Source organism: Pinus tabuliformis, chromosome 3_2 (assembly GCF_031772625.1).
Source record: "Pinus tabuliformis cultivar Carrire ecotype Pingquan chromosome 3_2, CPIR1, whole genome shotgun sequence".
Taxonomy (NCBI): domain Eukaryota; kingdom Viridiplantae; phylum Streptophyta; class Pinopsida; order Pinales; family Pinaceae; genus Pinus; species Pinus tabuliformis.
In genome coordinates, this window is record NC_142302.1 from 1,221,110,976 (window position 1) to 1,221,133,844 (window position 22,869).

The 22,869-nt window shown below is 40.4% G+C and overlaps 1 protein-coding gene across 2 annotated transcripts in view; it reads right to left on the reverse strand.

Annotated features, from left to right (window-relative positions):
- The window catches only part of LOC149185131 (P-loop containing nucleoside triphosphate hydrolases superfamily protein), a 358,944-nt gene that overhangs the window by 103,370 nt on the left and 232,705 nt on the right, over positions 1-22,869 (reverse strand). For both annotated transcript variants that reach the window (XM_089417775.1, XM_089417774.1), the window contains exons 10-11: positions 8,621-8,948; positions 8,241-8,347 (exon numbers count right to left, since the gene is read on the reverse strand). In XM_089417775.1, the coding sequence (XP_089273901.1) occupies positions 8,241-8,347; positions 8,621-8,948 (435 nt within the window). The remainder of the gene's footprint in view (positions 1-8,240; positions 8,348-8,620; positions 8,949-22,869) is intronic.

Sequence of the window (22,869 nt, forward strand, 5' to 3'; positions counted from 1 at the left end):
GAAGTGGAGGAAGCTGAAAAGAAGAAGTCCAAGAAAGAGGAAGTAAAAGATCTCTACTATGATTGAGATAGTCTTCCTCTCTTAGTTCTTTTCTAGTTTCTGTTTCCAAGTTTTGTATGTTGTACAATATATTTGTCATTAGAAGTAGGATGCATTATGGCATCATAAAAGCATTAGAAGAAAAGAGCTCGAGCTATCTTAATAGGGAAGCATGAATGGTCGTTGAATTAGGTCTATGAAAGGATATAGCTCTTGGTGACCGCATTAGAAGCATAAGTAGAACTTATGGGAAAAAGGAAAATGTCATCCAGGACAAGGCTCATGATACATCAATCGAAAGGAAACATATGTTGGATGGGGATACTCAAGATCCTCAAGGTTCTCTGATGGAATCTTCATCGGAAGGTTCACCAATCTAGAGAAGAAGCAAGTGTTTCATCAGGAATTCCAACTTGTGGAATTCATGGGATGACGGTATGAAAAGAGGAAAAGCAGATCAAGGGATTGAAGTTCTTTCAATCAAGGAAGTTGTTGAAGGAAGTGAAGATGACCTAAAGGAAGGATGAGGTATGTATGTTTTTACTTAATTTGGAGTCATGTCATATGGTTGCAGAGAAAATGAATGAATGCTCTACCTCGAGAGCATGATCAAAGGAAAGGATCTCCTCCATTAAGAAGATGCAGAAAGTCATGGGTCACACATTGACTAGATGAAATCAACATAATATGTCCTCATCTGAAATATGAGGTGGTTGACAAAATTGGATGAACTATGAGCAAAAGTTCCTAAAAGAAAATGTGTGAAGAAAGAAAGGAAGAGATCGTGGAATGTGAAACTATGAAGGCAATCAACATCCAAGGATTGAAAGATTTGACTATGATATCTCCAAGAGATATGAAGACTCGGATAGAAGTCTGGAAAAGAAGGAAACCCTTGACAATGGATATTTGTTGGAGATGGATCAATATGTATGAAGGATGTTGATGCAAACTGAAAGATGTCATGATGAAAGACCATCACAAAGGTAATTTTGATTTAATGTTCATTTCCTATTTTTGAATGATATCTGGATGGGCTTATGCAGGGTTGCCAAGGGAAGAGCTATGGATTTCTTCCAACGTTGATGACCATGTAGTAGGATGAAAGATCCTTAAGGAAACATGGCATGAAGAAGGCAGCACGGCATGAAGAAAGGCCAGATATGGACTGATGGATAACTTTCTGATAAAAGGAATAATGACATGGCTCATAAATGAAAGAGATGGATGGTTTGTGCCCTACGAAGAAGTCCCAATGAATGTAGACTCCATGACAAGAAGAAACTCATGACATCAAAGGAAGCAGTTCTAAAAGCAGTTGGTTGTTCCATCATCTCCACCTACAGAGCTATTGTAGGTCCCTAATTAAGAGGGAGCCTGGAAACAAGTTTCTTACTTGGAAGAAACTTGGAAGCAAAATTCCTAAGCCATTAGTGAGCTTAGGTACATTCCTTTCGTAGGAATGAGTACATTCCTTTATTGGAATAGATATGTCCTCCCTAATTAAGAGGGAGAGATAGACACATCATTCTTGTCTTCACTTGGGAAGACAGAATGGAGGATTGGGTAAACATCTGGTATCCAATGCTCTTTGAGGATGTGTTAGGGCATCCAAGACAAGAGTAGTCATAGAGGACTGATATTCTTTGAGGACTGGGAATCCAAGATAAGAATAGTCCTTGTGGAACACACTCTTAGAACCCGAATGGAGTATGTTCCAAGAGAGACAATGATGAGGGTGTCTATACATCATTGGTCTCGCCAACATTGAGCTCAGATCTTGTGGAGAGATAGAGTTGTTAGTCAAGGCCTTGCTATGTGACAATGTTGGTTCATATGATGCTAAACAAATGGGTTACCAATCCGACTCTTCTTATGAGCATTCTTCAGATTGAGAATGACCAAGTACCATTATGAATACCTCCTTAGTTAAGAGGGAGTGTTGAAAGGTGTAACTAGGTTTGGTCTTCATAATGATGTGTAATTGCGATGTTATGTAATTGATGTAAAGAAGAAAAATAAAATTATTATTGTAATGCTTGTCTCATGGGTTTCATGAGCAAGGAATTTTATTTTTAGTGATGAAACCCATTGTGAGCCTTTAGGATTTGTCATCAAGTCATAAAAGTCAATTTGAGTCAATGTCCTGTATGAAGGACACTTCTTGGGCATATTATATTTGTATATGAGTCAATGAAAATGTCAAATAGCCCTCCAAGACCAAGCTCAAGCATCTACTTCAAGTCGGCTCTAGAAGAAATAATGAATTTGCTCCAATAATCATGTTGCCAACCCATTGCTAAAGTTCCAACAACTATAAATAGGGCAGCTCGGCCTCATTTCAGAGCAAGAAATTTGGTCATCATCAAGTCTACAATAGGAGGTGCGAAGTTCATCAAGGAGGCCTATAATCAAGCGAAGGAAGTGTAAAAATTTCTAGCATGAAATTCTACTACAGTAACTGATTTATTTCTCCTAGTTATTTTTCACAATAGGTTATTTACAAAACCCTTCAGTAAACATCAAAGTAAATTCTACTCCAGTTGTCACATAATAGCATAGAGAAAATAACAGTGAAATACAAGCACAAGAATCAATCACATCAACATGGTTTTTTTTGGACAATAGTCCCCGAAAAAACCCAATGCAGGAAAGTCAGTGCAACAGATGAGGGTTTATTTATTATTCTTCAGCAACAAACTCTTTACAAGGAATGATTCGCAAAACATACAGAAACCTCTGTGAAAACACCTGAGATAATTTTCCTCCAATCACTAGAGAAATTCTGACACTCAAGAGACCCTCTAGCCTCCACTGTGTCACCTTTGCGTCGTCTTCTACATGAGGATTGTGTCCTCTGTTGCGTTGCCTCTCTAAGTTGTCCCTCTGTGTTGTCCCTCTGATGCACTGCGTCCCCTCCTCCTCAGTCTCTTACTGATGTCGATACCCTCCTCTTCCTTCACCCTGCAACTCTCCCTCTGAAATCGAACTCTTACTTCTAGAGAATCGACTTCCCTCGGGTTACTGAGTATTTGCCCAATGTGTCTCCAAATGACCCTCAAGTCTTCATTTATACTTTTCCTATTGAGATATCAATGGTCGTGATCTAATCTCTAATCAACGACTAAGATTAAATTAGACTTAATCCTCGTCACTTAGAAGCTTCTTACCCATATTTGCATTAATTCACTTTAATTATTTTAATTTCCTAAGTTTTAACTTAGGCACCATTAAAAATAATTAATTATTTGAATAACATGCACTCTGGGTGGAATTTCTCCAAACGATTTATGGGTCTTATAGATCTCATGTGTTCTAGCCCCTCCACTAAATTTTAGAGCTAGAGCACATCCGATGCTACCCAAAAATCAACAGGAAGGGAGACTATAAATCGAGGTCTTTTCTGATCTACTTTTGGGTTGATCTTCTCCACACGTGTGAGGAAGAAACAGGTCAGTTGCAGCAAAAGCCGAGAGGAATTACAGTCCTCCTAGATAGCCGAATTGGAAGAGGGGAAACTCAAAGGAGAAGTCGAGACAAGCTAAGAGGATACTCTATCTTAAGCGAAGGTATCAAGGACGTTTTCTAGAAGGAGAAACCGTGGTTTCTAAAATAGGGTCAAAGATTATAGATCTAAATCAAGCGACCAAAATCTGAAGGATAGCCGAGAAGAAGGAAGAAGAAAGAGGGTTGACTATCATTGACTCAACGAAGAAGGACCTCATCAAGGAAGCTTTGTGTCTTGGTCTTGGAGTGGCAAATATGTCAAGTGTCTCGGTCTTAGAATTCGTCAATTGAAGTCTCTATAAGAAGAAGACTTTGTTCGGGTTTTCCCCTTTTGTCTTTTTATGGTTTATGCATTGGTAGTTGTTTGATGAAGAAGAACACGAATAACTTAAGTAAAAGAAGATCTTAATCTAAGAAAGTAAAAAGCATTCACAAGTAGTTATCATAAGAAGAGAAATCACCTAATACTGGATGCCCTAGATTTCTCAACATCTCAATCACGAGACTCAATCATGTTATATGTAACTCCCCTCAATTAATGCATATGTTACTCTCTCTCCCCTAATGGATTCATTCCTCTCTCTTTAATGCTCTTATGCACCTCTTACACTCTCTTGCACACTTTAATGACTCGTCATAAAAAGATTTATCTTACACCTCTTTAATGCATAAGCTACACTCCTCTCTTTTATGGCATATGTTACACTCTTATTTTGGCATATGTAACTACTCCTCGAGGCATAGGAGTTACTCCCTCATGAATTTGACCTCCTTCCTCTTCCTATATATTTGTACCTCTCATCCTCACTTGATACACTTACTTGTGCTTGTGAAAGGAGAACTTGAACTTGAGAAAGAGAGAGTTGGAGAGTCTAGAGGAAGATTGAGAGAGAGAGTCTTGAAGAGCAAGAGCATATCTTGGAGAGCCAAAGTGATTCAATGTTTGCATCAGCTATTGCTATCAGAGATATTCTTCAGATTTGGGTGAACCTCTTCATTCCCTCATTGTATTTTGTATCTCCGCTGAACAATTGATTTCTAATAGAAGAAGAATCTAGTTGGGTTTTCCCCTTGTGGTTTTTTTCCTGTTTATTGACCTAACTTCTCTGTGTCTCATTGAGTTCTTGGTTGTCTTCCATTGTGCATATGGTTTATATGGTTTATGTTCTATCTACAATTACTTAAATTATTTTCCAACATAAACAAGTTATGGATTTAAGTAATTGTAGCAGCATAGAACATTAGAATTTCAACAATTTCAATATAAGAAGTAAAAAGGATTAGAGCCCTCAGTATAGAACAAAGTCAATTATGTCAATGACCGAAAATTTAGTATTGATCAACCAGAAAATGCCCAATGCTTTTAGAAGTGGTCCTGCTTGGACGGAATTGAGATAAATATTAGGAAAACACTGAACAAATTCCTCTGAAGAACTCAATAACACAATCCTTTACTTTGATGGAGCAGCTAGAGGGAATCCAGGGACAACCATGGTAGGCAGACTTCACTGCAACCTAGAGGAAACACAAGATTTTCCTTTATATCAAGACTTGTAAACAACGCCAACGATTTCACAAAAGCATGCAACCTGTTCAGAAAACTTGCAATTGGCAGCCATAAAAGAAAGTTAAACCATTTGGCACACTGGTGATTCTACCTTAATTATAAACATTATAAAAGGATTTCAAATGTGAAGGCCAATCAATTATGAAATGATAACAAGTCAGATACTTAGATAAAGTAAATTCAATATAATAACTTTCACACATGTGAGAAGGAAATTCAACATGGAAACAGACAGGTTGGATACTTGGAAAAAACTTATGGCACAAAGGGAAGATGGAGACCTTAATTTTCACTTCTATAATAGATGCAACCTATTCAACTCCCTCATTCTTGCCTTAACACTACAACCTTTTGGTTTGAACACCTCTGGTTTGGCAATTGTGTTTGCAAGTTGAAAATCCAAAAATGGAATAAGGCAGTGCAGCTTTAGCAGAATGCTTCGAAAAAATTTATAATGAAATGAAAGACCAGGTGGAGCATCAAGAAATGCATCACAAAATGCTAAAATCATTTGAGTGAAAAAGACCATAAGAAAACTATAAATCAACGTAAGGGAAGTCAAAGGCAAGCATCCTTTCATGATGGATGCTATCAACAACATTGAACTTTTGAAGTGATCTCAAAAGGATCTAGAGCACAATTTAATATATGCAAGATGACAAAGAAATACAAGACTTTGACACCCTATGAGAGATATGCACCTCATCTGGTGAAGAATATTAAGTCAAGTTGATTTTGGGTAGCATCGGATGTGCTCTAGCCTTGAAATTTGGTGGAGAGGCTAAGGCACATGAGATCTCCAAGACCCAGAAATTGTTTGGAGAAATTTTACCCGAATGAGGAGTTATTAAAATAATTAATATTTTTAATAGGTTCCTAAGTCTAACCTTAGGAAAATAAAAAATATTAATGGGTATTAATAAAGATAAGAGTGAGAAGCTTCTAAGAGACAAGGATCAAGTCTATTTTAATCTTAGCCATTGTTTAGAGACTTAATCTCGGTCGTTGATTCATCAACAGGAAAAGTATAAGAGAAGACTTGACAATCATTTAGAGATATACCGGCAAATACTCAGTATCCCAAGGAAAATCAATTCTCAAAGGGAAGGAGATCAATTCCAGAGGGAGACTTGCAAGGTGGAGGAAGAGGAGGGCATTAGCAGCAGTGAGTGATTGAGGAGGAGGCAACGCAGGGGTATTGAGAGACAGCGCAGAGGGAGACGCAGTCCAGGGTAGACGCAACTCTCATGCAGGCTGATGCAGAGGGACACAAAACCACACAAAGTGACGTAGAGGTGACACTGAAGTGGGTGAAGTGTCTCCAGGGTGTCAAAAAGTTTCCAGGGGAAAGTCTCAGGTGTTTTCTCTCAGTTTCTTTGTAAAATCATTCCTTGTAAAACAATTGTTGCTGAAGATTAATAAAACCCTCATCTGTTGCACCGGTTTTCCCACATTGGGTTTTTCCGGGGACAATTGTCCAAAAACAATTGTGTTGATGTGATTGATTCTTGTGCATGTATTTTTTCTCTGTGTAATTATGTGATAACTGCAGTAAAATTTATTTTAATGTTTGCTAAAGGCATTTCGTAAATAACTTGTTGTGAAGAATAAGTAGGTGAATAAATCAGTGGTTGCAGTAGAATTTCGGGTTAGAAATTTCACAAGTCATACATAACATGGAATATCTAAAAGTCCGATACCTGTTAAGAATCGCCACAACCTTCCAATTGACCAACATAATGCCAACAGATAAGTACTGTTGATTTTTGGTAGCATCGAATGTGCTCAGGCCATGAAAATTAGTGGAGAGGCTAAGGCACATGAGATCTCTAAGACCCAGAAATTGTTTGGGGAAATTCCACTCAGATGGAGAGATATTAAAATAATTAAAATTTTTAATGAGACCCTAAGTATAAACTTAGGAAAATTAAAATATTAATGTGTATTAATATAATATGGGTGAAAAAGTTCTAAATAACAAAGATAAAGCTATATCTAATCTTAGTTGTTGATTAGAGACTTAATATCAGTCGTTGAATCGTCAGCAGGAAAAGTATAAGAGGAGGCTTGAGGGTCAGTTGGAGATACACCAAGTTGATCAAGAATTCGATTTTCTGGGGCAAGGTTTGCTGAGAAACCAAGTTAGCGATCTGTTGCAGCGAGGGGCAGTTCAACAAAAGGCCAAGAATACATAGCAGAGAAGCAGAGAAAGTGTCGGAGAGATAGCGCAAAGCCTTGGAAGGCTGACGCAGAGGCAGCCGAGGCTGACGCAGGTAGCGTAGAGGGCTGCCGAGCTGGCGTTGGGCTGAAGAGGCAGCGCTGAGGAATTTTCGTGGGGCAGACTGAGAGTTGCTTAGCTGACACAAAGTCATAGAGGGTGACGCAGTTCCTGAGGGTAGCTTGGAGCATCTTTCTTCTCCAACAAAGGGAGCAGTCGAAGTCACTGTGAGGCTATTCATCCAGTTGTTGATTAGCCGGAATATTTGTCTCCGAGGAAAGGTACTTAAGCCAAAGAAAACCTATGAAGGGTGAGCCATTTCTAGCGCCCTAGTTGTATTCAGAAAACTGCATAATAATAAAACTCTCATATTTGTTGCACCGGTTTTCCCACATTGGGTTTTTCCGGGGAAGATTTTCCAAAAATAACAGTGTCCCTTGTGTTGTCTCAATTTATTTCAGTTGTTGATCTATATATGTGTGAAGGTTTCATTTGTTTTTATTTCAGTATTTATATTGATAAATAACTTGTTAATTGAAAGAACAAGTACAAGATAATAAACCAAATAATGCAGTAGGGATTTCTAATGTGTCAGACTTAGAAATTTCCACAAGTACGAGAACAGTCCAACATTTATGTTTTCTAATAAAACTTGTTATGGCTATGATCTGTTTATGAGAAATGAAAGAGTCAAAACACATGTAAAAATATTGCCATCTTCACACATTATTCCATGTATCAGAATTTTCATGAGACTTTTGTCAGAAAGTCTTCACTGAAGTTTCCCAGATTCTTAGTAGAAAAGCTTTCTATGTCAAACTGAGAAAGAATGTCAATATTTTATTTTAGTACCATCATTAAGAAAAGGTTTAGCAATATTTATGAAAAAGCAAAAGCAACATACACCACCTTGTGATCAAAATCAGCCATCTTCAGGACGATGGGAACAATGATGGGCTTTGTAGCTGATTTCTCACTTCTTGCCTTTGCATCTTGTCCTCCAGTAGATATTTTTCCTGCAAGAGTTCATGGCATTTAAAAGAAAATGCTACATAAAGATATAACTGCAGAACACTAGATCATTAACAACAATCTTTTTGGCATCAGATCATTTTACAAAATACAGGCATTGACTAGAATGATCTAGTGTTTTCAAAAACATAACAGTAATAAAGAGGAGTAAAAATTTATCTTCAGAATCAGAGAAACAAAACTTGCATTTGTGGGAACAAGTAGAACAGCAAAAGAGCAATTGGAATAATGAGCCAATTACAGGGCAAGATAATGACCTGCCGATTCACTGCCAATCCCCAGAATTTTGAGAGACTCCTGACATTCCTTAACATCTACAGGTGCATTGTTCATCATTGTTTTGTTGAAAGTAGGTATATTTGAGTTGCAATTTCCTGTGTCCGCTATGCTTGCAACTTTAGGTTCTAGAGCATCAGAAACTTCCCCAACTGGGGCATCTTTTGAAGTATTTTCTTCCTTTGCTTCTGTGTCATGATCAAGTGAAGTGTTCTCCAAAGAAGAGGAATTTGCTGTGCTAACATTTGAACCATTTGTTTCTTGATTCTCTTCATCCATAAGATAAATACTAGGATCTAAATGTACTCCCTGTTAAGGCAAGAGATCTGCATGTGAGCAACTACAAAAATGATTGACTAAAAGAAACACACACATGTTAAGGAAACAGTAAAAGGATAACTTTGGAAATACTAAGTAGGCATAGAAGCACTGGTAACATAAACAAAATATCCTTTAATCATACAAAGCTGATTGCAAATATCGGCAACAACACTCAGAGCCTTGCAGCTAGTTCGTATTTTTACCATTTTACTGCTCAATATTGATATACCTATCACAATAGTCTGGACAATTTGAAAACCATCAATATCGATAAATGACATAAATCTATCAGAGGATAGCCCAAGCAAAAATACCAAGCACATGTGATATCTCTGAAATATTCTGATACAAATATCAAAGCATACAAGAAACTGGGAGAAAAAACACTTGATTTTATTAGGTTCCATTACCCCGTCAGCAAGGGTACATACTGATTTTGCAGAATATTTCACCACCATTGTAAGCCCAAGGTCAAAAGCCAAAAGCCTTGTAACAACCATGTGAGGCTTTGTACTAGATATCCTACACCTAGTGTCTGGTCAGAGCATGGCTGCTCCCTTTGGTTCTGTTCCACCCATTTTGTCACAAGTCCAAGGAAGCAGTGGACAAAACTTTTCAACAATCAGAATCATCAGCCAGCGAGTTCCTATGTCATTGTAAATCCATTTTGCTGCAAGTTGTAATGTAAATGATACTAGTATGACCATTTGTTTTTGTAACAACCCAGGTAAGCCTCTAAGTTTAGCAACGAATGTCATCTTAGGAGGTGTTTTAACCTCACTGAATTATGTGTGTTTCTAAACACGGATAATCGGCAGAGTGTTTCCTCCAGGTTAAACCCCAAAGCTAGGGTGGAATTTATTGACAAGATCTTAGGTGAGTCCTAGTGTTATATCGGGTCTTTGTAAACATGGTTTGGGAATAATTTAAGCTATTTGGCTATATTATTATATTATACATCACTTGGTCTACTAGATCATATTGTGTCGAAAAATTGGGTAATTATTTTGAGAGTCTATAACAAATGGGTATTCCCCCTTTGAGGGTTGAATTTGTAATATATGATATAAAAAATATTTTAGTGCATGGTCCCTCATACTTAGACACCATGGCTAAAATATTTGAGGGTGGAAAATAATTAATCCCCTCTTGAGTCAATTAATTAATTTTTCTAGCTAAAATAAAATTAAATCCTAAGCCAGAAAATTAATTAATTTAGAGTCAAAAAATAATTTTAGAGAAATTAAACTTCTCCAAGTGGAAAATGACCAAAAAAATTGTGGGTCAAAAAAAAATTAATTTTTGGAGGTCCCCCACCAAGGCAAAAATGGATTTTTTAAGAAAAATTAAGCCCTTGGAAATTGGTGGTTAAGTCAAAGTCAAAATTTTGAGAAAATTAATTTTTGAATTAATAAAAATTGGGTTTTATGAGAAATACGAAATTTCCTCAAAATAAATATTTTTGACAACAAATATTAAAAGATGATCAAATATTTATCAACGATCGAGATTATTTTGATGGGGATCAAGCCAACTAGTTTTTGATGACTCTAGTTTTGGACCATGTAAATTTGTAACGCTGGTATTGATACATTGATCTATTGGGAACGTTTGATATCATAATAAAAGACTTTGGGGTTCAGTTCATGGTGTCCTTGTCTCATTGATCTCTGGTACATGCTAGTTATGTGTTAATCCTATATTGTGCTTTAGTGCTATATGAATTATTTCATTTGTCAATGATAGGAGCATTCTATTGGTAAATTTTGGATTTATCTTAGGTGATCCGATTCATTATATGATCTAACGATTTTTCTTGAAAAATATTATAGAGATCTGCAGGAAAACTAGCATTTGGACTCCAAGTTCACAAACTGTGGGCATGGGCCGACCTTTCTTGGGCTCCAGGGAATTTATATGATTTTCTTACTTCACTAAAGGTTGTGGTCAATACTATAACTTTCGAAAAATCATTGATCCATTGTCATTATTTATTCAAAAAAAAAAATCCCAGAAATATTTATTTTATAAGCATTGTATATTTGTGAATATTTTGTAGATATTTTTGTAAATAATATTTCTAACCCTTGTTTGCAGCAATTGGAGTTTGAGTTTTTATTTTAAATTTTGTATATATTGGGGTTTTGGGGAAATTTTATTTTCATTTGTGCAGGTAAGCTTCAAAAAGATTTTGTTGGGTTTTGGAACTAGATCTAGGCCCTTAAGAGTAAGATCTAGTCTCCATTAAATTTGCAGGGCCAACATCCAAGATTTGCAATGAATTTGGACGATTTTTGGAATATCTGAAGTGAGATTCATTTTTGCATGGGTTTCAAAAAAATTTAGGGCCTCCTAGGCACAACGTTGAGCCTCATAACCCTAGTCATGGCCTATAAGGCCTTCCTCGCCAAGCCGCAGCCCTGGTCTAGTCTCCAAACACTTGTCGTGGGCCCTTGTGCTCTAGTTGTCAGCCTCTAAGGCCTTCTTGTTGATTTGGGGTAGCATCGGATGTGCTCTAGCCACAAAATTTGGTGGAAAGGTTGGGGCACATGAGATCTCCAATACCCAGAAAGGGTTTAGGCAGATTCTAAATAGATCATGAGATATTAAAATAATTAATATTTTTAATGCAGTACCTAAAGTCTAAACTTAGGAAAAATAAAATATTAATGTGTATTAATATGAATCTGTGTTAGAATGGTCCAAAAGACATGGATCAATCTAGATCTAATCTTAGCCATTGATTAGGGACTTAATCTCGGTCGTTGAGATGTCAACAGAAAAAGTATAAGAGGAGACTTGAGGGTCACTTAAGAACACACTGAGGGAGACCAGTCAGTTCAATTTCTGGAACGGGGTTTGCTAAGAAATTGAACCAGTGGTCTGGAGAGCAGTCAGGAGGCAGCGAGTACGGAACAAAGAGACGGGAGATCAGCACAGAAGAGGCAGATGCAGAGACAGAGGAAGGCACGTAGAGGCAGTAGAGACTGCGCATAGCCAGAAGGGCCTGCGTCATCCACGCAGAAGCTGTAGGAGTGACGTAGAATCCTAGAGAGGATGCGCAAAGCCTCAGTAGGCAAACGCAAAGGGTTTCAAGCTGTAGCAGAGGTCAATAGGGCCTACATTGGGTTTAGGAAAGTGCTGGAAGTTTGTCTATCTGTGGGTAAGCCAATTTGGCACCCTGTTGTACAAGAAAGTTGCTGAATAATAAAATCCTCCCTTACTACACCGGTTTTCCCACATTAGGTTTTTCCAGGGACATTAGTCCAAAATAATTGTGTCAATGTGTGCATATTTTTGTTTTTGTATTACGATGTGATATCTACAGCAGTATTTATTTTAATGTTTGTTGAAGTAATTTCATGAATAACTTCTGATGAAATAAGTAGGAAAAGTAAATCAGTTGCTGCAGTGATAGAATTTTCACATGGTATCAGAGCAAGTAATCAGAGACAGAAAGGGAAAATCAGTTATGGGTCGAGACCACGATGCAGAGGCATCCACCTCAAGGGACTCACGCAGATTTTCAGAAGATTGCACAAGAGAGAGAGATTTTGATTTCTCTATGTTGGCTTCCAGGTTGGAAGAAGAAGTGGTGTGCATGACTAGTGTTGCATCATCAGAAGTATGGTATATAGACAATGGAGCCTCGTGGCATATGACGAGAATCAGGGAGTGTTTCTCAGAATATCGAAAAAAGAAGATGAACTTTCAGATCACCATGGGGAACAAGGCAAAGAGTACTCTAGTAGGAAAGGGTACCATAGTTTTTCAAACAGAATTGGGAGAGAGGTTCCGTGCCACAAATGTGCTGCATGTGCCAGGATTGGGGATGAGCTTACTTTCTGTGTCACAACTACTGTAAAAATTTCTGTTTTCCCACCCCGGTTTTCAGTTTCTCCTTATTTCTCCCATGTAGTTAAATGCCCATTCCCATAACCATACATTTAACAGACTGAAAAAAATAAATATTGCTGAAAACACAAATTCTGGAAATTTTTCAGAATGCTGGAAATTGCAGAATTAAAAATCAGCAATTAAAAACAGCCATTAAAACACTGATATTTTTGGTCAACTTGACCCTGGAAAAACCCCCTACAACTCTTGGAGAAAACCAGCTTGAGAGCTCTTCTTTATTTCTGAAAATTGTCTTTTTACAGTGAGAATTATTCAGCAAAAAAATCAGCAAGCAAATTTACAACTTATCTCATTTCCCGTGCCTCACAGCAATCTGGAAATTACAGCAAACAGGATAGCAATAAATGCTGTACGGCCTCCGTTTTGTGTGCAGAAAAATCAGCAAACTGCTCCTCGATTTTTGTGCAAAAATCTGCCTTTCACTATGTGCTGAATCAGCTGTACAAATCTGCTCAACTGCTGCCTTGGAATGTGTGCCAAGTTGCTGTCTCCTTCTCCTCCCTGCTCAGAAATCTCTCTTGCTCTCTTGCTCTCCTTCTCCCAATCTGCTCATGAAAGAATGAATGACCTTTTCCTCCTTTTCCTCCTTTAATATAACTCTAAGTGACTTTTGGGTGATCCAAGTGACTTTTGGGTGATCTCTAAATCCAATGGCTGAAATAGATTTAGATCAATGGTTGAGATTAAATGCTCATTTAAATCTCACTTTCTATTTTTTAATTCACCCCACTTTAATAAAGACCCACTTAGTCATTTATTTCCAAAGTCACTTTTCCTTTCTAATTTTTCATTGACTTTATAAAAGTCACTTTAAAATTAGACTTAATAACTTTATCACTTAAAGTCACTTTTAAATTAGATTTAACTTTATAAAATTATAAAGTCACTTTAGGAGAAAAATTAAATTCTTTTGGACACTTTTCCCTAGGCCAAAGATCAAAGCCTAAGGGAACCACCTGTCCTCCGGTACCAAATTTCAACACTCCCTCTTACCGAGGAAGGTGTTCCTCACCACACCCATCTTGTCTCTGAAGTAGACATGCTTGCCCCGTGGTAAGGCTTTGGTAAGGATATCTGCAACCTGCTCATCAGTGGAAATATACTCAAGCTTCACAGCTCCCTTCTGAACATAGTCTCTGATGAAATGATATCTGATCCCGATATGCTTTGACCTGTCATGAAATACTGGATTCTCCGTGAGTTTAATGCAACTCTGATTATCACAGTAAATCACTGAAGGTCTCAACGGCTGACCAAATAAGCCAAACAACATCTTGCGAAGCCAGATGGCCTCACAACTAGCTAGACTGGCTGCCATATACTCTGCTTCCGCTGAACTCAGTGCTACTGACTGCTGCTTCCGGCTGAACCATGACACTACTGCTGAACCCAACCCAAAACAACACCCTGAAGTGCTCTTCCTATCAGAAGCACAACCTGCCCAATCAGAATCAGTGTATCCTGCCAATCTCACTCCATCTCCCTGCCTGTAGTCCAGACCATAATCCACTGTCCCCTGCAAGTACCGCAAAATGTGTTTTGCAGCCACCCAGTGAACCTTCCTAGGCTCACACATAAACTGACTCATCGTGTTGACTGCAAAACAGAGATCTGGTCTAGTGTTGACCAAATACATCAAGGAACCAATCAGCTGCCTGTACAATGTGGGATCCACCAACTCGGAATCCGAAGCATGAAGCTTCTTCCAGTTGGTGATCATCGGTGTCGACATGGGTCTACAATCCTCCATGTGAAATCTGCTAAGGATGTCCACAATATACTTCCCCTGCCCCAGGAAGAAATGCCCCTCCTCCTGCCACACCTCCAAACCCAAAAAGTAATGCATCAAGCCGATGTCCTTCATCTCAAACTCCGCCGCAAGATCTCTCTTGCAGTGCTCTATGAGTCTCTCTGCACCTGTAATGATCAAGTCATCCACATACAGCACCAGAATGAGAGGCTCCTCACCAATCACAATAAAGTAAAGGTTCGGATCTGCCTCACTCTTTGTGAAACCCATCCCCTGCAAGTATGCATCTATCCTGGAGTACCAAGCTCTGGGAGCTTGCTTCAGGCCATAAAGGGCCTTCTTCAATCTGCACACATGGGACTCCTTCCCATGCACCTCAAAGCCCTGTGGCTGCTCAATGTACACCTCCTCCTGTATGAAGCCATTGAGAAATGCGGTCTTCACATCCATCTGGTGGATCTTCCAACCCATCTCTGCTGCTATCGATATAATGGAGCGGATCGAAGTATATCGAGCCACGGGAGCGAAGGTCTCCTCATAATCAACTCCCTCTACCTGGGAGAACCCTCTAGCCACAAACCTCGCTTTGAATTTCTCAATGCTGCCATCTGCAGCATGCTTTACCTTGTAAAGCCATCTGGAAGTAACCACGGATTTGCCCTCAGGCCTCGGCACCACCTCCCAAACATCATTCTTCATGATAGAAGAATACTCCTCCTGCATGGCCTCTCTCCAAACCTGCTGGCTAGCTGCCTCCTCATAGCTAGAAGGCTCAGAGTCAAGGATGCTGGTAACCATCGCCATATAACTACAAAACCTCTCAGGTGGTCTACTCTCTCTGACCGGCCTCTTCGGCTCAGCAACAGATGTGGCATCTCTCAGGGTGTCCTGAAGCCACTTGGGCTTCCTCTTCCCTGAGCACACTTCTTCCACCGGAGAATGAAACTCCTCCTCCTCATCATCATCAGTAACCTGAACTCCTGACTGTCTGTCTGCTGTCCTCCTGCCTGCACCTGAACCTGTAGAAGCTGAGGTACCGTGTGAACTGTCCATCAGTGGACTCCCTAGTGAACTGCTCTGTGAACTGCTCTGCATGTTGCCCGGAGCACCACCCCTCTGGCTCGATGAGCCACTGCTCACTGACGGACCTGACATCCTCATAGATGTACCTCCGGATCCTCCTGATCCCTGCCCACTGGATCCCTGCGACTGACTCAACTGCTGCTGAGGGTCTGGCTGATCCAGATACTCTAACTACCGTGACCTCCTAAAGGCCCTGTCCTCCTCGAACTTCACATCCCGTCTGACAACAACTCTCCTCTGTGCATGAATGTAAATCCGAAAGGCCTTTGAGGTCTCACTGTAGCCCACAAAGATACCCTTCTCTGCGGTGGGCTCTAGTTTGGTCCTCTTCTCCTTGGGTATATAGGAGTATGTAATGCATCCAAAGATATGAAGATGACCAATATCAGGCTTCTTCCCAGAGAAAGCCTCCTCCGGAGTCATGTGCCCCAAGGCACGATGCGGACTCCTGTTCTGCAAGTAAACAGCTGTGTTGCAGGCTTCTGCCCACAAGAACAATGGCAACCCCTGATCATGTAACATGGCTTTGGCAGCCCCTATGATGGATCTGTTCTTCCTCTCTGCAACCCCGTTCTGCTGGGGGTTGTAAGGAACAGTGAACTCCCTCCTAATGCCTGCCTCCGCACAATAGTCAACAAACTCTCCAAGGGTGTACTCTCCTCCATTGTCCGACCTCAAGGACTTGATCTTTCGGCCTGTCTGTGTCTCCACAAGAGCTCTGAACTCCTGAAACCGCTTGAAGACCTCATTCTTGGTCTTCAAGAAATAAATCCAGGTCCTCCTGGAGTGATCATCAATGAATAAAACATAGTACTCATACCCACTCAAGGAAACATGAGACATCCGACTGCTCACATCGGAATGAATCAAATCAAGTATCCCCGTCGCTCTGCTGTCACTGCTGGGAAAAGGGGATTTGGCAAACTTGCCCATCGCACAACCTCTGCAAGTATCAAAGTGATCAGTACTGAAATCTGGCACACCTGTAGTGATCTCCCGCAATGTCCTCAAGGCTCCATGATACATGTGTCCCATCCTGCGGTGCCAAATCTCACACAGCTCAGAACTGCTAGCTCTGCTGTCGGTACTACTGCTCAATGCCAAAGGGGGCTGAAATGCAAACTTGTACACCTTTGCATGGCGTACACCTATCACTCTAGCTGAATCAGCTGGAGCGCCCCTGGGATACATCAACACCTGTCCTCCCCTGAACAGTACCTCATATCCTCTGTCCTCCAAAGCTGAGACGGATATGAGGTTCTTCCTCATCCCTGGCACATAAAGAACCTCTGACACCTTCAAGGGAGGTTTGGACTCCCTCTGAAATGTCACTGCCCCCACCCCGACTGCTCTAACAACTCTGTCATCACCGAGTACTACCTCAATATCAGTGCCACTCTCTGAAAGCTCTGAGAAGTACTCACGGACTCCTGTCATGTGACGTGAAGCCCCACTGTCCACATACCAAATACCTGTAGATGCTCCGCTAATCGAGGGAAAAGCATGCTCCCTCTGAACCTGTGTGGCAGGTGATCCTGCACTAGAGGACTCACATGTAGTGAACGCAAACTCCCGGTCAAAACGACCTGCAAAGTCCTCAATCTCAGCTGAAGCTGCCACGTCCTGGTTCTTTCCCTTCTTCTTCTTCTTCTCCGGACACACAACTGCATAGTGTCCCATCTTTTGACAATTCCAACACTTCACCTTGGAATAGTCCTTCTGTGTGTTCCCCTGTTTACCTTTACCTTTGCCTTTCTTGCCTCCTGCCACCAGTGCTACATCCTCATCCTGCTCAACTGGCTTGGCTGCCCCAAGCTGTCCTTTCCTGATCTCTGTCTGAATGCAATCATCCCAAAACCTCTCCCATGTGGGAAGGGTCTCACGTGCACAAACCCCATCAGCAAAGTTCAACCATGAACGGGGGAGGCCATTCACTGCAATACGCACCAACTCAGTGGATGGAATGGCCTCTCCAATCGCTGCCAACTCATCTCTCACATTGGTAATCTTTGTGAGATATTCAGCTGCACTATCATTACCCATCTTAATGTTCTTCAGCTTCTCCTTCAGGACCATCTTCCGGTTCTCATTGGTACTCTGGTAGAGATTGGACAATGCTGTCCACATCTCATGGGCATTGCTCTTTCCTCTCATATGAGGAATGCAATGGTCTTTGATTCCGTCTAGAATCAGCCTCTTACCCTTATTGTTCTTCTTTTTATACTCAGCCAACTGAGTAACATCAGTGGGCACAACAACAGGGTTCTGTGCGGTATGCACCATGATATCCCAGACTTCTGCCTCCTCAAAGATACTCTGCATTCTCTCCTTCCAAACGCTGTAATTTATATGCCCATCCAGCCTATCCTCCACCCTCAATCCCAATGACATCCTGCTGTCCTAAAACTGAAAAATAGCACTGCTGTAGTAAAGATAAAACTGCTGTTTATGAAAAAATCAGCTTGCTGGAATTTTCTGAGTGAAAAATCAGCAACTGTAATTTTTCCTTTTTGCTGTCCCAAACTGCCCTTCAGCACTCAAGCTCTGATACCATGTAAAAATTTCTGTTTTCCCACCCCGGTTTTCAGTTTCTCCTTATTTCTCCCATGTAGTTAAATGCCCATTCCCATAACCATACATTTAACAGACTGAAAAAATAAATATTGCTGAAAACACAAATTCTGGAAATTTTTCAGAATGCTGGAAATTGCAGAATTAAAAATCAGCAATTAAAAACAGCCATTAAAACACATTAAAACACTGATATTTTTGGTCAACTTGACCCTGGAAAAACCCCCTACAACTCTTGGAGAAAACCAGTTTGAGAACTCTTCTTTATTTCTGAAAATTGTCTTTTTACAGTGAGAATTATTCAGCAAAAAAATCAGCAAGCAAATTTACAACTTATCTCCTTTCCCGTGCCTCACAGCAATCTGGAAATTACAGCAAACAGGACAGCAATAAATGTTGTACGGCCTCCGTTTTGTGTGCAGAAAAATCAGCAAACTGCTCCTCGATTTTTGTGCAAAAATCTGCCTTTCACTATGTGCTGAATCAGCTGTACAAATCTGCTCAACTGCTGCCTTGGAATGTGTGCCAAGCTGCTGTCTCCTTCTCCTCCCTGCTCAGAAATCTCTCTTGCTCTCTTGCTCTCCTTCTCCCAATCTGCTCATGAAAGAATGAATGACCTTTTCCTCCTTTTCCTCCTTTAATATAACTCTAAGTGACTTTTGGGTGATCTCTAAATCCAATGGCTGAAATAGATTTAGATCAATGGTTGAGATTAAATGCTCATTTAAATCTCACTTTCTATTTTCTAATTCACCCCACTTTAATAAAGACCCACTTAGTCATTTATTTCCAAAGTCACTTTTCCTTTCTAATTTTTCATTGACTTTATAAAAGTCACTTTAAAATTAAACTTAATAACTTTATCACTTAAAGTCACTTTTAAATTAGATTTAACTTTATAAAATTATAAAGTCACTTTAGGAGAAAAATTAAATTCTTTTGGACACTTTTCCCTAGGCCAAAGATCAAAGCCTAAGGGAACCACCTGTCCTCCGGTACCAAATTTCAACAACTACAAGGCAAGGGCTATGACGTCTACTTCATCAAGGAAAAGGTATACGTCAAACACCCGACCTTGAAAAAGAAAGTGCAGATCGAGATCAAAAGTAATCGGTTGTACAGATTATAACTACCATCTCCAATGGCACTAATAGGCAGTCATGGGGACAAAGACTTGAACGAACTATGGCACAGAAGGACGGGTCACTTGCACCATGGAGCTCTGAGAATTCTCAGGAACACTGTAACAGGAGTTCCGGATCTGAGTACAGAATGAGATGATGTATGCAGGGGATGCGCTCTAGGAAAGTATGCCAAGGCAGCATTTCCTAAGAGTAAAAACAAGGCCAAGAGTGTACTAGGATTGATACATTCAAATATCTACGGAGCTATGTCTGTCAAAGCTCTCAGCGGTGCCGAGTATTTCCTTACCTTCATTGAGAACCACTCGAGGAAAACGTGGATCTATTTTTTGAAAACCAAGGATGAGGTTTTTTGTCGATTCAAGGAGTTCAAGGCTCTAGTGGAGAATCTGACAGGTAAGAAAATAAAAGTCTTGCACTCAGATAATGGCAGAGAATATGTCGATAAGGACTTCACTGATTTTTGTGCTAAGGAGGGCATCAGAAGAGAGTGGGCAGCTCCCTACAATCCGGAGCAGATTGGGGAGGCAGAAAGGAAAAATAGGACTATTGTAGAAGCAGTTAGGGCCACACTGTATGATCAGGATATGCCAAAATTCCTGTGGGCAGAAGCATGCAACACAGCTATCTACGTTTAGAACAGGACTCCTCATCAGCATTAGGCAAGATCACTCCAAAGAAAGTCTTCACTAGGAAGACAACTGAAGTCAGTCATTTTAGGATATTTGGAAGTTTGGCATATTGTCGCATACCCGAAGAAAAGAGGAAGAAGCTGGATCAGACTGTAGAAAAGGGGTATCTGGCAAGATATAGTGAGAACGCTAAGGCATACAGGATCTATCTTCCAGGGAGTAGGAAGGTAGTAGTACGACGAGATGTAAAGTTCATGGAGGACAAAGCTTTTAGAAGATCTCGTGAAATGCCTTCCAAGGAGCAGTCGAAAGAGGATCCGTTGGTCATGCCTCTTCAACCAACAGAAGTGAAGAATCCTTCCTAAAATCAGGAAGATTCTCAGGATGAGGAAGAGGAGCAAACAGAAGCACCTGTTGGCAGAGGAAGAACCAGCAGGGAACTTCGTCAGATTCTGCATGATGCAAAGAACTTCATCGGAGAGCCAAGGAATAGTAAAAGGGAGCGAAAACAGCCAGACAAGTATCAGGCATTACTAGCTCAGGATGGAGAGCCTGCCAACTTCAAGGAGGCAGCTCAGCATCAAGTCTAGCTAAATGTGATGGTGGAGGAGTATAACTCCATAATGGTAAACAATGTCTGGGAGGTGGTGTCAAGGCCTCAAGACAGACCTGTGGTAGGTTCAAGATGGATCTACAAGATCAAATATGCTGCGCACGGTAGTATTGAAAAATACAAGGCTAGGTTTGTGGCTAAGGGGTATGCTCAAAAGGAAGAGATTGACTATGAGGAAACCTTCGCCCCGGTAGCCAGGTATACATCTATTAGGACCGTGATATCTCTTGTAGCCCAGATGGGATGGGAGATCCATCAGATGGATGTCAAGACGACATTTCTGAACGGGGTAATAGAAGAAGAAGTATACATTGCCCTTCGGCTTCCTTCTTCTTCCGTTGGACCTTCGGCTTCTTTCTTCACTAGCTCGACCTTCGGCTTCCTCTTTCGTTCACTCGACCTTTGGCTTCCTTTCTTTTGCTACTTCATGTTCATGACATGTGAACTGTCCTTCTTCTTTGTGATCGATACCAGAGATCAATACTTGAGGTGAAGTGTTTAACTTGTATATATACTAGTCTCATCAATACCTAAAAGACACGTTTATTGGAGGGGAGGTCGATTTATGAGGTAGCATATTAAAATTATATCGAAGAGGCCCCTTTTTTAATATTCATTCAATAGACTTATTATTAAATCACATAGGAGAGGCTACACCCACATGGAGGTCCCACATCCACGTCATCACCTTAATCACAATCGCAACTTCATGAAAATCGGAGGTTTTACAAGTCGTGCTCATGCTCTGTTTTCCGATATAGTCGATGCCCCTACTACCGACGGAGCAGATGCGATATGATATTAAATTGTTTTTGATAACTCCGTCGGGTCCACAATTCTATCACAATCGGCGGTCCATCGGGTCCATAACTCTATCACAATCGACAGTCCGTCAGATCCATAACTCTATCGCAATCGTTGGTCTGCCATCATGACATCCCTTAGAAACTTGCGATTCAACGGATGCGATATCATATTGAGTTATGTTATAATGGTGCAGCGGGTCCGCATTATTATCGCAATCGGAGGTTTTACCGTGACAACTCTTTATGATTTGCGATACGTAACTTCCGATAGGCAGATGCGATATTTCATTAAGGTGTATTATAATGGTCTAGCAAGTCCGCAATATTCATGTCGCAATTAGGGAATTCGAGTGGTAACGTATAATAAAGCCACTAATATAATTCCTCCGATAACATTGTTAACTCCTCGATTATGGCTCTTCTTCCCTTTAGCTCTTTCTCCGTTGATGTGTTCCTCTTTGCTCCTCCGATATCGTTGTTCTTCCTGTGACTTCCGATAACCTGCTTCCGATGAACTCTTCTGATAACTCTTCTTTGACTGCTCCTATTCTTGACTTCAAATGGCTTCCAATGGCTTTCCTTCTTGGCTTCTTGTTATGTTACTTCACGGATCTGCTTCTCCTTGGCTTCACATTAATATTTAGTATCCCAAAATATTGCCATATTGACATCAATGACAATCTAGATCAACAATTTCTCAGCAGTTTGATCTAATTTCTTTCTCTTTTCTTTGGGTATACGACAATACGCCAAACTCCCAAATATCATGAAATGACTGACTTCAGGTGTCTTCCCGGTAAAGACCCTTTCCGGAGTGATTTTGCCCAATGCCCTGTGTGGAGTCCTGTTCTAGACATAAACTGTCGTGTTGCATGCTTTTGCCCGCAAGAATTTGCGCATACCCTGATCATACAACATCGCCCTAGCTGCTTCCACAATAGTCCTGTTTTTCCTTTCTGCTACTCCATTTTGGTCCGAATTGTAGGGAGTTGTCCACTCTCTTCTGATGCCTTCCCTAGCGCAAAAATCGGTGAAGTCCTTGTCAATGTACTCTCCACCATTGTCTGAGCGCAACACTTTTATCTTCTTTCCTGTCAAATTCTCTACTAGAGCCTTGAACTCTTTGAATCGACCAAAAACCTCATCCTTGGTTTTCAGAAAGTAGATCCAAATCTTCTTGGAATGGTCATCGATGAAGGTGACGAAGTATTCAGCGCCACTAAGAGCTTTTGTGGACATAGGTCCGCAGATGTCTGAGTGTATCAATCCTAGAACACTCTGAGCTCTATTGTTACTTCTGGAAAACGTTGCTTTGGCATACTTGCCTAGAGCGCACCCTCTGCATACATCATCTCGTTCGGTACTTAATTCTGAAGCTCTTGATACTGTTTTCC